At 44.9% G+C, this 12,653-nt stretch overlaps 1 protein-coding gene across 1 annotated transcript; it reads right to left on the minus strand.

Annotated features, from left to right (window-relative positions):
- Nucleotides 1–2,992: 2,992 nt before the first annotated feature.
- Nucleotides 2,993–12,301, minus strand: LOC308358476 (uncharacterized protein C19orf18; the record flags this gene model as incomplete). The annotated part of the gene is made up of 7 exons (XM_080828655.1): nucleotides 2,993–3,111; nucleotides 4,482–4,657; nucleotides 6,797–6,883; nucleotides 7,560–7,652; nucleotides 8,065–8,275; nucleotides 12,031–12,096; nucleotides 12,220–12,301. 7 exons carry the CDS (start codon nucleotides 12,299–12,301, stop codon nucleotides 2,993–2,995), a joined length of 834 nt encoding a protein of 277 aa, XP_080684781.1.
- Nucleotides 12,302–12,653: the final 352 nt, after the last annotated feature.

The raw sequence follows: 12,653 nt of genomic DNA on the forward strand, positions 1-12,653 counted from the left end.
AAACGGACACACACCACCACTAAGTCTCTCTCTGTCCAGTCATATCTGAGGGCTATTAACTATTACCTTGCTGGTTTTTAAATACATACAGAACGGAGCTTTAAGATCAGTTTTGCGAAATTTAGTTTTGGTTAGGGACGCCTAATTCAAGAGCCCAGCAGCGCCAGAGGACACTGGGAAACAGATGTTCTAGGTCCCAAGGGGGACTTAGCTCCTTCCGAAAGAGGCTGCACTTAGGTTTCTGGAGGGTCTGGCTGCAACTGAGCACCTATTTGGAGACATGTTTTTCTAGAGTCCAGGAAGCTCAGCGTGCTCTCAGAAGCTAAACATATTCTTTCGGATGCTCCCAAAGGCTACAGATCCAAATGCACAAAGTTTTCCAATTAGTCACAAAATGTGTCCACTGATAGAGGACATGAATAAAAATTACCGTATTGTAATTCAAATGCATGCGCTCTGAAGAATTAGAGCCGGTACTAGGAAACGACCCGTGTATGTACAGCGACAAGAGGGAAAGTACTCCAGGTAGAGGCATGACAAGGAAGATGGAGGAAGATGTGTTACGCTGAAGCAAGAGTACAAATATGGATCGGTGTAACCTACGATGTCCAGTGTGGTGAGCTTTTATCCACATCTCTTATTCACTGTCCTTACATTCACTTCCTTTAAGATCTGACATTGATCTCAAAGGCAGAACAATGAAAGAAACACTATTTTGATACGGACAATGTCTGCAGTGTTCCCGGGTGGAGTGTGCATGTGAAGTGTGCTCTGAATCCCAAAATGTAGGGGTATCGTAAACCCATGATCTCATCTCATTCCCGAAAAGTGGTTATCATTTCTTCTGTGATTACAGGCAGTATTCTGCATGAGGCACTGATATCTCAGAAAAAGTTGTAAAATGCAAATTATAGAAAGCTATTAACTTTTGTAACTGTGTAAGGTGATGGATATTAACTAGAGTTGTACTCACTTCACATTGTATACAAATATGGAATCATTTTGATGTACACCTGAAACTAATATAATGTTTTATGTCAGTTATACCTCAATTTATAAAAAGATTTTATATATTTGTCAGAGAGAGAAAGAGAACACAAGCAGAGGGAGCTGCAGGCGGGGGAAGAAATTCAGCAGGGCTCCCGCTGCGCAACAAGCCCAGTGAAGAACTGGATCTTGATCCAAGTCAAAGGCAGATGCCCAACAGGCTGAGCCACCCAGGGGCCCCTGCTGTCCCCTGGGCCACCTGCCCCACACATAACTCCTTCCTGGCTGTGCCACCAAAGCCGGTGCAAACTGTTGGCTGAATGATTCTTTGGACCATCCCAGTTCCTAATATATAGGGCACTATTCCTTTGTCATGTTGTCTATTACAATTTTTGTTGTTATAATTTTTTTATTTTATGAAAGATGGAAACTGAAAGGAAGAGTCAGGAAGCCTGGGTCTGGCTTCAGTTCACCCTCAAACTAAACAAAATCTTTTTTTTTTAACAGTTTGTTTGAGATCTATTTCACATACCACAACATTTACTCTTTTAAAGAGTACAATCCAAGTGTGGTGTTTTGTTGTTGTTGTTGTTTTTTAGTATATTCACCAGGTTGTACAACCATCACAACTATCTAATTTTTAAACATTTTCCTTACCCCAAAAAGAAACCCCACACCCGGGGCGCCTGGGTGGCTCAGTGGGTTAAAGCCTCTGCCTTCGGCTCAGGTCATGATCCCGGGGTCCTGGGATCGAGCCCCACATTGGGCTCTCTGCTCAGTGAGGAGCCTGCTTCCTCCTCTCTCTCTGCCTGCCTCTCTGCCTACTTGTGATCTCTGTCAAATAAATAAATAAAATCTTAAAAAAAAAAAAAAGAAACCCCACACCCATCAGCAGTCCTTCCCTTTTCTCCCCTCACCCAGTTCCTGGAACCACTTATCTACTTTCTGCCTCTATGGATTTGATTATTTTGGGCATTTTGGATAAATGAAATCAGAAAATGTGTGACCTCTGTGTCTAACATACTTCATTTAGCATAATGTTTTCAAGGTTTTTCTATGTTGTAGATGTATTGGTATTTCTATCTTTCCTATAGCTGAAAAATATTCTGTTATATGGATAGACCCCCCACTTTGTCTTTTCATCAGTTGATAGATTTCTGGGTTGTTTCCACCTTTTTGCTCTCATGAGTAACGCGGCTGTGAACATTTGTGCGCAGGTTTTTCCGCGTATATGTGTTTTCGGTTCTCTCGGACCTAACCCTGAGAGTGGAACTGCTGGGTCATGTCGAGCCTCTCTGCTTCACTTTCTGAGGAACCATCAGACTGTTTCCAAAGCACTGACCTGTTTGGATTCAGTCTTGACTCCTGTATTCCCACAGCTCTCAGCAGCTCCCGGATGACAGCGCCCACCACAACTGGCCGCGCTTGACACCTCCTTACCTGCAGCCCCTTTTTCCTCACCGGATCCCAGGTCCTTAAAAACAGGGATGATGTTAATCCGTTAGCTGCATGCTAGTCTAGTGTCAAGTCTATTTGGATATTCTCAGCTTCCCTGTGAGGAGAATGGGCACAAGGAACTGCAATCGACAGATAATATCCCTGGAAAAGTTGTGTATCGTGAAAGTAGTTCCTTGGCTTGACCTGAGAGACTGCCCAAAGAAATTGTTCGTGTTTCTGGTTAGGAGCAAGAAAAGAAAATCCTAAAAAACATACATAATTTTGAAACAAAGGGAAAAAAATCCTGACAGTCTCTCTTTTGTACTCAGAAGTTGGATTTTCTCTTTTCCAATTATGTTATAATTATTAATGGACTATGAGAGCTAAGAAGCAAGACTCACTGCATATATGGATTTATTTTTGGTTATATACTTTTAGTTTTCTTCTTTAGAGTGCTCTGGACAGAGCTCTCGAGGAGTAAGTCCTGCTCAGGTCCCCAGTCGCGGGTCGTCCCTGCAGCTGTGGGCTCCACGCTGGCTAGCATGTCCTGCATCGCTTTTGTTTGCTCTCATAGATCCTCTGAGAATATACCGGGCATAGAATTCCCCATTTTTGTTCCCGTTAGTAAATTTTGCTCTTTCCTCAATCTCTTGTTTTCCATATGCTTTCTTCTTTTGGATCTAATAACTAAAATACAGATATAATGTTATTGAGGTATTAGTAAATGAGGAATAGACAAACGGTGAAGGGAGAAGTATGGAAAAATAAAGGTACAAAGAGTAGAATTTTCAAGATAAAATGAATGTTTTTCATCTGAAAAGGATGATGAAAACTGAATTTAAAATTATTTAACCCCCAATATAAAGTTATTTTCCCACATCTTATAAATGCTTTATAAATGCTCAGTTAAAAAAAAAGTCAGCTGATGAATGGATAAAGACGTGATGTATATACACAAAGGAATATTACTCAGCTATAAAAAAATGAAATCTTGTCATTTGTAATGACATGGATGGAGCTAGAGAGTGTTATGCTAAGTGAATTAAGTCCGTCAGAGAAAGACAAATATCATATGATTTTACTCATATGTGGAATTCAAGAAACAAATGAGCAAGGGGGGAAAAGAGAGAGGGAGAGAGAAGCAATCCGAGAGAGCATACCGTAGAGAGCAAACCATAGAGAGCAAACCGATGGCTACCAGGAGGAGGTGGGGGGGGCGGTTAAGGAGCGCACTTGCTGTGACGAGCATTAGGTGTCGTATGGAAGTGCCGAATCACTATATGGTACATTTGAAACTAAGAGTGCCCTGTATGTTAACTAACTGGATTTTAAATAAAAACTTAAAAAAAAATACAGAAAAGCTATACTTCAATGTAAGGAAAAGACATTAAAAAAGTATTTCCTAAGGGTAAACAAGGGCATTGGCGTCGGTAAGCATCACTGATCACCGCACTCCTGGCCTTCCGGCCCGTCTCTGACTCCTGTGTCTGGGGTCGTGAGAGAGGAGATCCACACAGCCGAAGAGGCACGGCTGAATCAGACAGGGCACTCGAAATGTTTTGGCTCTAGAATTTTTGTAGGAGGCTATCTCAGAGCTTCTACAAAATCAGGTTTATGTGAGCACATAAGCTGCCTTCTCCTCACAAAGATTTGCGGGCCTGGTGAGCACCTCTCCTACAAGCGTCCGTTCTGGGGTTCTGGAGCCTGTTCGCACATCAGATGGAGGCCGACTGTGCAAGAGGGACATCTGTCTCCCAGTGTTCTAGACTCAGGAACAGTGCCACCCGCGAAGTGTGTTTAAAGGAAGATTTAGTCCGGGGAAGTTTGGTCTCCTGAACTCCGCTCTTGGTCCTTGGAATTGCCCCACAAGAGGAACCGAGCAACCCAAGGCTGTTCTCCCCTCGGTGCAGTTTGATGAGGACACTTCGTTTCCGCGGATGTGGCTGTAAATATTCACCTTCATTACCTCAAACTCCACTAAATCCCTCCTCGCTTCGCCTCAGCAAACCAAACCGTGCGAGTTCGCATCCGACAGGACAAAACGGCCCGGCGTTTACCTGAGTGAATGAACTTCTCCAGCTCCTCCTCGTTCTCCGGAAGCAGGTAGGCGGACTCATCCGGGCTCTCGCTCCCCGAGTCCTCACCGACGCCGGCGGCGTCTCCCGGGAGTGGCACGCTCACGTGGTTGTAAAGCCACACCAGCTGCTGTCTTTCCTCCGCGTGCACCAGCCGGCTGGAGAAGAACGCGGGTGAGCTTCAGAGCGCGGCTTTCACGGGGAATCGTTCTACCGTAATGCTGCGGCTTTTGCCTAAAAAGCCGGCGCTGAACCCGGCGGTAGGCGCGGGGAGGAGGCGGAAAGAGACCATCTGTAGTGTGCGCTGACGGGCGGGCGACGATGTAGCTCAGGGCCAGGACTAGGTGAGGTGATTAAGGAACTCATGTGGAGTACAAGAGAATATAATAATATCTTCTTTTTAAACTAAATGACATCTTAATGCAACATTTTACAAAAGAAAAAGGAATCCATGACGAACAAAATGTCAACATTTTAAATAAAGTCCGGGCAGGTATTACTGATTCCTCCGTTTGCTCGCTCTCCGGTGTGGCTTGGCGCAGCACTATTACTGATCCTGTATTTAAAAGGTTGGCATTTTGTTCATCATGGGTATTTTCTGAAATAATTGTAGATTTTATAAAATATTGCATTAAAACATCATTCATCTTGATGACTGAGTGTTTGGCACCCTCTTAAATTTTGTCTCTGAGGTGAGTGCCTTGCTCCCTCCACCAGGTCCAGCCCGGAAAGTGGATTTTTCAGTAGCTATCTCTGTTTGATGTGAAAAGGGGTAACAGAATGCTTTCCTCTTTCCTAACATACATACCCTCCTAATCGTTTGATGTGTGTAATTAGGAAGAACTGGCCTGATCCTAAACATTCTTAACAGTAATTACCAAATCCTGGCCTCCAATGTCTTGATTACAGTTGCAAAATTTAGGTTGTACCAAAAAAACAGGAATAATGATAAGTATTTTAGCTCAATATTTTAACAAATTGAAATGAGTGGAAAAAATCCATGATAAACCAAATATCAAAATTTCAAATAAACATAGGGCCCAACAGTGCTGTGTGAACCATATGGGAACCTAAGTTAAAAAAAAAAAAAGGTGAATCCCTATGTACATGTTTGTTTGTTTGTTTAAAGATTTTATTTATTTGACAGACAGAGAGCACAAGTAGGCAGAGAGGCAGGCAGAGGTGGGGGGGGGGAGCAGGCTCCCCGCCGAACAGAGAGCCCGATATGGGGCTCGATCCCAGGACCCTGAGATCATGACCTGAGCCAAAGGCAGAGGCATTAATCCACTGAGCCACCCAGGCGCCCCATGTTTTTATGTATTTTTTTTTAAAGATTTATTTATTTAGGGTGCCTCGGTGGCTCAGTCAGTTAACTTTTGCATTGACATGAATGGAACTGGAGGGGATTATGCTGAGTGAAGTTAAGTCAAGCAGAGAAAGACAATTACCATATGGTTTCACTTATATGTGGAACATGAGAAATAGCACAGAGGACATTAGGGGAAGGAAGGGAAAACTGAAGGGGGGAATCAGAGGGGGAGATGAACCATGAGACACTACGGACTCTGGGAAATAATCTGAGGGTTTCAGAGGAGAGAGGGGTGGGCAGGGTTGCCCGCTGATGGGTATCAGGAGGGCATGTGTTGTAATAAGCACTGGGTGTTATGCACAAACAACGGATCATGGAACACTACATCAAAAACTAATGATGTACTACTGTATGGTGACCAAAATAACATAATAAAAAATAAATAAAATTTTTAAAAAATTTTTAAATTTTTGGGGCACCTGGGTGGCTCAGCCAGTTAAGCAGCTGCCTTCGGCTCAGGTCATGATCCCAGGGTCCTGGGATCAAGCCCCGCATTGGGCTCTCTGCTTGGCGGGGAGCCTGCTTCTCCCTCTCCCTCTGCCTGCTGCTCTACCTACTTGTGCTCTCTCTCTGTCAAATAAATAAAAAAAATCTTTAAAAATATTTTTTTTAATTTAAAAAAATCAGCATTTGCATTAAAAAATATAATGCTTTTCAAAAAAAAAATAAAAATAAAAAAATATATATAATGCTTTTCAATATTTTCTATCCTACTAAAATTGTATTCTGTCCTATTTGTTTTTTTCTTCATTTACATTGTGACCCAACATGAGTACATTCCATATTCTGAAAAACACAGGTGTGGAGGTTTAGAATGACAGTAATAATTTAGTGATTGTAAGAATTATCATCATCATTATTAAATAATAACCTGGTTAGTTTGTTATGTCTTACTTGAGGTTGGTAATGTTACTTAGTAAATACTTACTATATCACATAGGAAATAGCGATTCCACATACCAGGGCAATGGTAAAGGCTACACAAGCAATTATAATTACTTGAACAAGAGCAGGTCTGTGCGAAATCAGTGCTAAAAATGGAAAGAATAGTTCACATAAAATTTCATTTCACTTGTGTCTATCAGTTAATATATTTGTTAATCACATTGTTATTTCAAAGGGGGATGGTAGACAAAATCCGAAGTACCATAAAAAATAGTATCCTTAATTTAAAAAAATATGGAGGCTTGGGGCGCCTGGGGGCTCAGTGGGTTAAAGCCGCTGCCTTCCGCTCAGGTCATGCTCTCAGGGTCCTGGGATCAAGTCCCGCATCAGGCTCTCTGCTCAGCGGGGAGCCTGCTTCCCCCTCTCTCTCTGCCTGCCTCTCTGCCTACTTGTGATCTGTCGAATAAATAAACAAAAGCTTTAAAAAATAAATAAATGAATAAATTAAAAGTACGGGGGCTAGATCGCATGGCCCGTGTGAGCAAATGCACTTCGAATTCCCATGGAAAGGAATCCCCAGCTCCATTTGCTCCCCCTGCCTCCGGTCCGTGGTCAAAGCCCGCGTCGGCTCCGGAGAGATGCCGCAGAGACCCAGGGTCCCTGACTCGGTCTAGCAGCACCCGCCGGCTCTGTGGCCGCAAGGAGAGCGGCTCTAGTTTGGCGACTCGGGGGTCGCCCCGATGGTGTCGGGCTGTGCGGGGCCGGGCTGAGAGGGGGTGAGAGACCGCGAACGCCATCCCCCCAACCTGCGTTCCAGGTCTCGGCGCTCGCGGGCGTCGGACGTGCTCCGGGATTCCGGCTGCCCCGGCCGCGGTCCGCTGGACGACTCTCCGCGCCGCCTGACGGAGAGGGGGCACCGCTCGCACGCACTGGCCGGAGCGGCGACCGCGGCGCGAGTCCGCTCCTCGGCCGCTTGCAGAGCCTCTCACGCCGCGGGGACTGCTCGCCGCCCGCGCTCGGCCGGCCCGCCCCGTCCCTCCCGTGGCACGGAAAGTTCAGCCCCGGAACGAAAAGCGCCCTGAGCTCCACGCCTCAGCGAGCGCGCCCCGAGCCCGGCGGAGAGAACGCGGCTGCGAGCCGGCGGGCGGCGCTCGGGTGTCGGGGCGAGACGAGGGCGGCTCCCCGGAGGGCTAAGGGGCCGGGTGGGTTTTGCTTTCCAAGCGGGAGAACGGGCAGCACGTTCAGAGGAGGACGCGACTGATACTTAAACTGCGATATTTGAACTACAGGAAATGAGGAGGGACTCGTCACCTGCGCCTGTGCCAGCCGGTGGAGACGGACGGTGGCGCGCGGGCTGGGGCCGTCCTCGGCCTGGAAAGGAAGGCGGGCAGAGGAGGGTGAGGTTGCAGGTGCACGCCGAGCGGGTGCAGATGCTCGCTTGTGACTGCTTGGGTTTTGCCAGGGATGGGGGAAACAAGGCCACCCCGGAAGGCGAGGCTGAGGTCATCATGCTGGGGGTTTTCTAGAGCAAGAAAAATTGATGTGAAAGTCCCCAGCAGAACAGGAGAGTAGGTGGGTTAGGGAAATGAGAAACATATAAATCTTTAAATATATATATTTGTATATATATTTATTATATATTATTATATATAAGTCTATATATATATTTAACGATTTATTTATTTATTTTAGAAAGAGAAAGAGAGAGTGTGAAGGGGAGGGGCGGAGGGAGAGAGAGACTCTCCAGCAGACTCCCTGCTGAGTGCAGAGCCCAAAATAGGGCTTGGATCTTAAGACCCTGAGATCAAAACCTGAGCTGAAACCAAGAGTCAGATGCTTAACTAACTGTACCACCCAGGTATCTCAAGAAACATATTTTTTAGTAGTTTCCTAGAAATGAAATTTCTGTCTACATTGACTGTATTTTCTTATTTTCTGTATTTTTAAGGCATTTTATTTTTAAGTAATCTCCACCCAACGTGGGGCTCAAACTCACAATCCTGAGACCAAGAGTTGCACACTCCACTGGCTGAGCCAGGCTTTCCTATTTTCTGTATTTTTGATGTTTTCACATCTGAGGTTTTGCTCCTGGACAGACCATCCCTCCCAGGGTTAGCTGTTTCCTAAAGTTCACGGACAACTCCCCTCTGAGCATGCCTTTGATATAAACCAACCAATCCAGAGCCCACAGCCCCAACTACCTCTAACACACCAAGCCAATGTTCCCCCTACCCTAAATATTCCCAGGGCCAGGTGCTGGACAACTAGGAACCACTCCTATAGCCCAGAGCCCACCGAAATCATTCCAACTATCCACTACTCTGTGTCCCTACCCCACTTCACTCATTCTTTCCCATGAAAACACCAATAAGGACTCTGAGCCATGCTCCTCCCTCTTGTCCTGCTTCTAGGAATCTGTGAATATAATGTTCTTCCGTCATGAACAATCATTTCTGTGCCTGTATGTCTTATCATACCTGATTAAAATAAATCCCAGGCATATTTCAGTACTCTGGGCCAAAAAGTAAATACATTCTTTTTGTATTTATAAGGATTGCCAATTGACCTCTGTAGAAGTTGCACTCTTTCCTTGCCTACACACAAGATATGAGATTATATACACTTGAAACTAATAGGATGTTATACATTCATTATACCTCAGTTTTAAAAAATGTGAGATTGGGGCACCTGGGTGGCTCAGTCGCTTAAGAGTCCGACTCTTGATTTTGGCGGTCTTGATCTCAGGGTGTGAACTGAAGCCCTGTGTTGGGCTCCACACTGGGCGTGGAGCCTACTTAAAAAAAAAAAAAAAAAGCAAGAGATTATATTTCCCAACTCTTTCACCAGTTTTCTTTTTTTTTTTTTTAAGATTTTTTTTATTTATTTATTTGTCAGAGAGAAAGAGCGAGTGAGCACAGGCAGAGTGGCAGGCAGAGGCAGAGGGAGAAGCAGGCTCCCGCCAAGCAAGGAGCCCGATGTGGGACTTGATCCCAGGACACTGGGATCATGACCTGAGCTGAGGGCAGCCGCTTAACCAACTGAGCCACCCAGGCGTCCCTTTCGCCAGTTTTCTTAATGAAACATTTGTCCACTCTCAACATGATAGCTGAAAATTGGAATGAGTATTTCCCTTATTATGAGTTAGGCATCTTTTCATATAACCAAGAGCTAAGGGTTACAGAGAAAATTGGGAATCTTTCAATGATCTATCTCTATATTGGAACCTGCACTGGGGACCCAAAGCTCAGACGCACCAGAGGTCTCAGCAGACCTCTAGTGCAAGCTCATAACACCAGTTAGTTTCAAAGTAAAGATTAAAATGCAGGTCTCCTGATACCTTGGCAAGAATTCAATCTCTGGGCTTTGGCAGTAGGGGGATGAACAGGCAAGTGAGGTATTCACAGCTGAGCTTTAGAAAAGTTACTAATGTGTTTGGGAGGGCTGCTGTATTTTTTTTTTTAAGATTTTATTTATTTGACAGAGAGAGATCACAAGTAGGCAGAGAGGCAGGCAGAGAGAGAGAGAGGGAGAGAGAGAGGAGGAAGCAGGCTCCCTGCCCAGCAGAGAGCCCAATGTGGGACTCAATCCCAGGACCCTGAGATCATGACCTGAGCTGGAGGCAGAGGCTTAACCCACTGAGCCACCCAGGCACCCCTGCTATATTGTTTTTAAGATTTTTTGTATTTTGGGCCAGCTGGGTGGCTCAGTCATTAAGCATCTGCCTTCAGCTCAGGTCATGATCCCTAGGTCCTGGGATCAAGCCCAATGTCAGGCTCCCTGCTCAGCAGGAGGCCTACTTCTCCCTCTCCCACTCAGCCTGCTTGTGTTCCCTGTCTCTCTGTCTCTGTCTCTGTCTCTCTCTCTCTCTGTCAATTAAATAAATAAATAAAATTTTAAAAAATAAAAGATCTTCGGGATGCCTGGGGTGGCTCAGTTGGTTAAGCAGCTGCCTTCGGCTCAGGTCATGATCCCAGCATCCTGGGATCGAGTCCCACATCGGGCTCCTTGCTTGGCGGGGAGCCTGCTTCACCCTCTGCCTCTGCCTGTGCTTGCTCTCTCTCTCTCCCTCTCTCTCTCTGACAAATAAATAAATAAAATCTTAAAAAAAAAAAGATCTTCTGTATTTCCTGATGCTTGGACATCTTTGCTATTTTCTAATCTGTTCTGAGTGGCATCATAACTAAACCAACCATCCACAGGGCACTCCTTTTTCTGATTTGCAGAAAGGGCTGTACAGATTAGTGATGACCACTGTGGGGCACCCTCCGGAGCCATATACCACAGCAGCTCTGGGAATGTTCCTGAATCCCAGCCACCATCCCAGATCCCTTGACTTACCATTACGCCCTGGGAATTGCTTGGGCATAATAGGTCTTGGAGCTAGAAGGCCATTCAAAGGGATCAGAGAGAAGAGACAAGTTTAAGACAGATTTAGGAAAATAAAGAAATAACTTGGTATTAGACAAGGGGACCTAATAGCTAAGAAGGTAAATACTGTTAATAAATGTATTACAACGCCTCAAAGAAATATGTGGCTTAATCTGCAATTTGTTCTGTTTGTATCCAGCATTTCCTTTCATGAATATGGGGGGTTAAGGACATAAGGCATTTGGCTTCTGGTCTGTTTTTGTAGTCACATGAGCTGGTTGAGGACCTGACAGATTTGAAGGGGTCTGTGCTGTCATCATAAGGCCAGAGAGCCAGGGCCAGGGAGGGCCCGATGACAATATCCTTTTCTCCTGCAGAATTACAAGCTATTATGTTGTGCAGATAGCATTTCCCTTGTACAGAATAGAGGTTGTTTATAAGTACCGTGTCTCTTCACAAAGAGTTACTGCCTGGTTCACCAATTGTCAGGGTCAGTTTCTCTGTTTTGAGATAAACAGAGTTTTAGGACTTAAAATGCAAAGCATAGAAGACAGATAGTTATAAAGAACATTTTATGCTTGCTGTATCTGGATTCCTACGGTCCACCACCAGAATGTGCCCCACATTACAGTTAAAGCCATACAGACACATTCAAATGATCCTGAGGCAGGCAACGTTTATGTGTGTGCTGAGTGAAATGAAAGAGAGGCACAGTAATCCCTGAAACGAAAGCACAGCTTACCAAGAGAGAATAATATCGGACTAATTTTCAAGCAATGTTTATCTAATTATATTACTGTATGGCGCATGCTCCTAGCAAATACGCAAGACAAGACACATTCATACGGGGAATAGGATGACTCCAGACTATGGTTCCCATGTCACTGAATGAGTAATACAATGACTTACCTCTGAGTCTTGAGAAAACACCTTCCTGCTTAGTGACATTTGTGGATGTTTGTGACTGTTTGTAGCCTTGAAAAGAAAACTTGTAGCAGTGAAATGTAATTACCCCTTCTTATTTCCCCTGAAACAAGTAAAAACAATGGTTGAAGTTACCCATTAAGTCTGTTACTAGATCAACTGGTTGGAACTCACCTCCATAAGGCAAGCATAGAAGAAGTGGGCATTCCATCAAAAACAAAACTAGAAGCGTGAAAGAACTTTGAACCTTGTCCATCACTCCAAAACTGTTAGTCTTTCAGCATACGGACGAAAGGATATACTTAGCTATAGCGTAGTATCTGCCCTGTATTTATGAGGAACTAAGAAACTCTGCTCCCTACAGAATGTTTGGGTTCTGACCTGGAGCCACCAGTGTGAGGTCAGCTCACGTTGCCACAGGGACTTCCTCCACGGAACCAAGACAACCAATGGGGATACTAACAGGATGGGGCATGGGAAGAGGCTCATCTGTGGGTATAGAGAACAGAACCAGGGCCCCGCCCTGGGGGAGTGTACAGACCAGTGAGGAGGCAGCAAAGATCATTTAAAATTCAATGGGACACACAAGAAGCCAACAGAGAACACAG

This window comes from Martes martes, assembly GCF_963455335.1.
Source record: "Martes martes genome assembly, chromosome: 17".
Classification (NCBI taxonomy): domain Eukaryota; kingdom Metazoa; phylum Chordata; class Mammalia; order Carnivora; family Mustelidae; genus Martes; species Martes martes.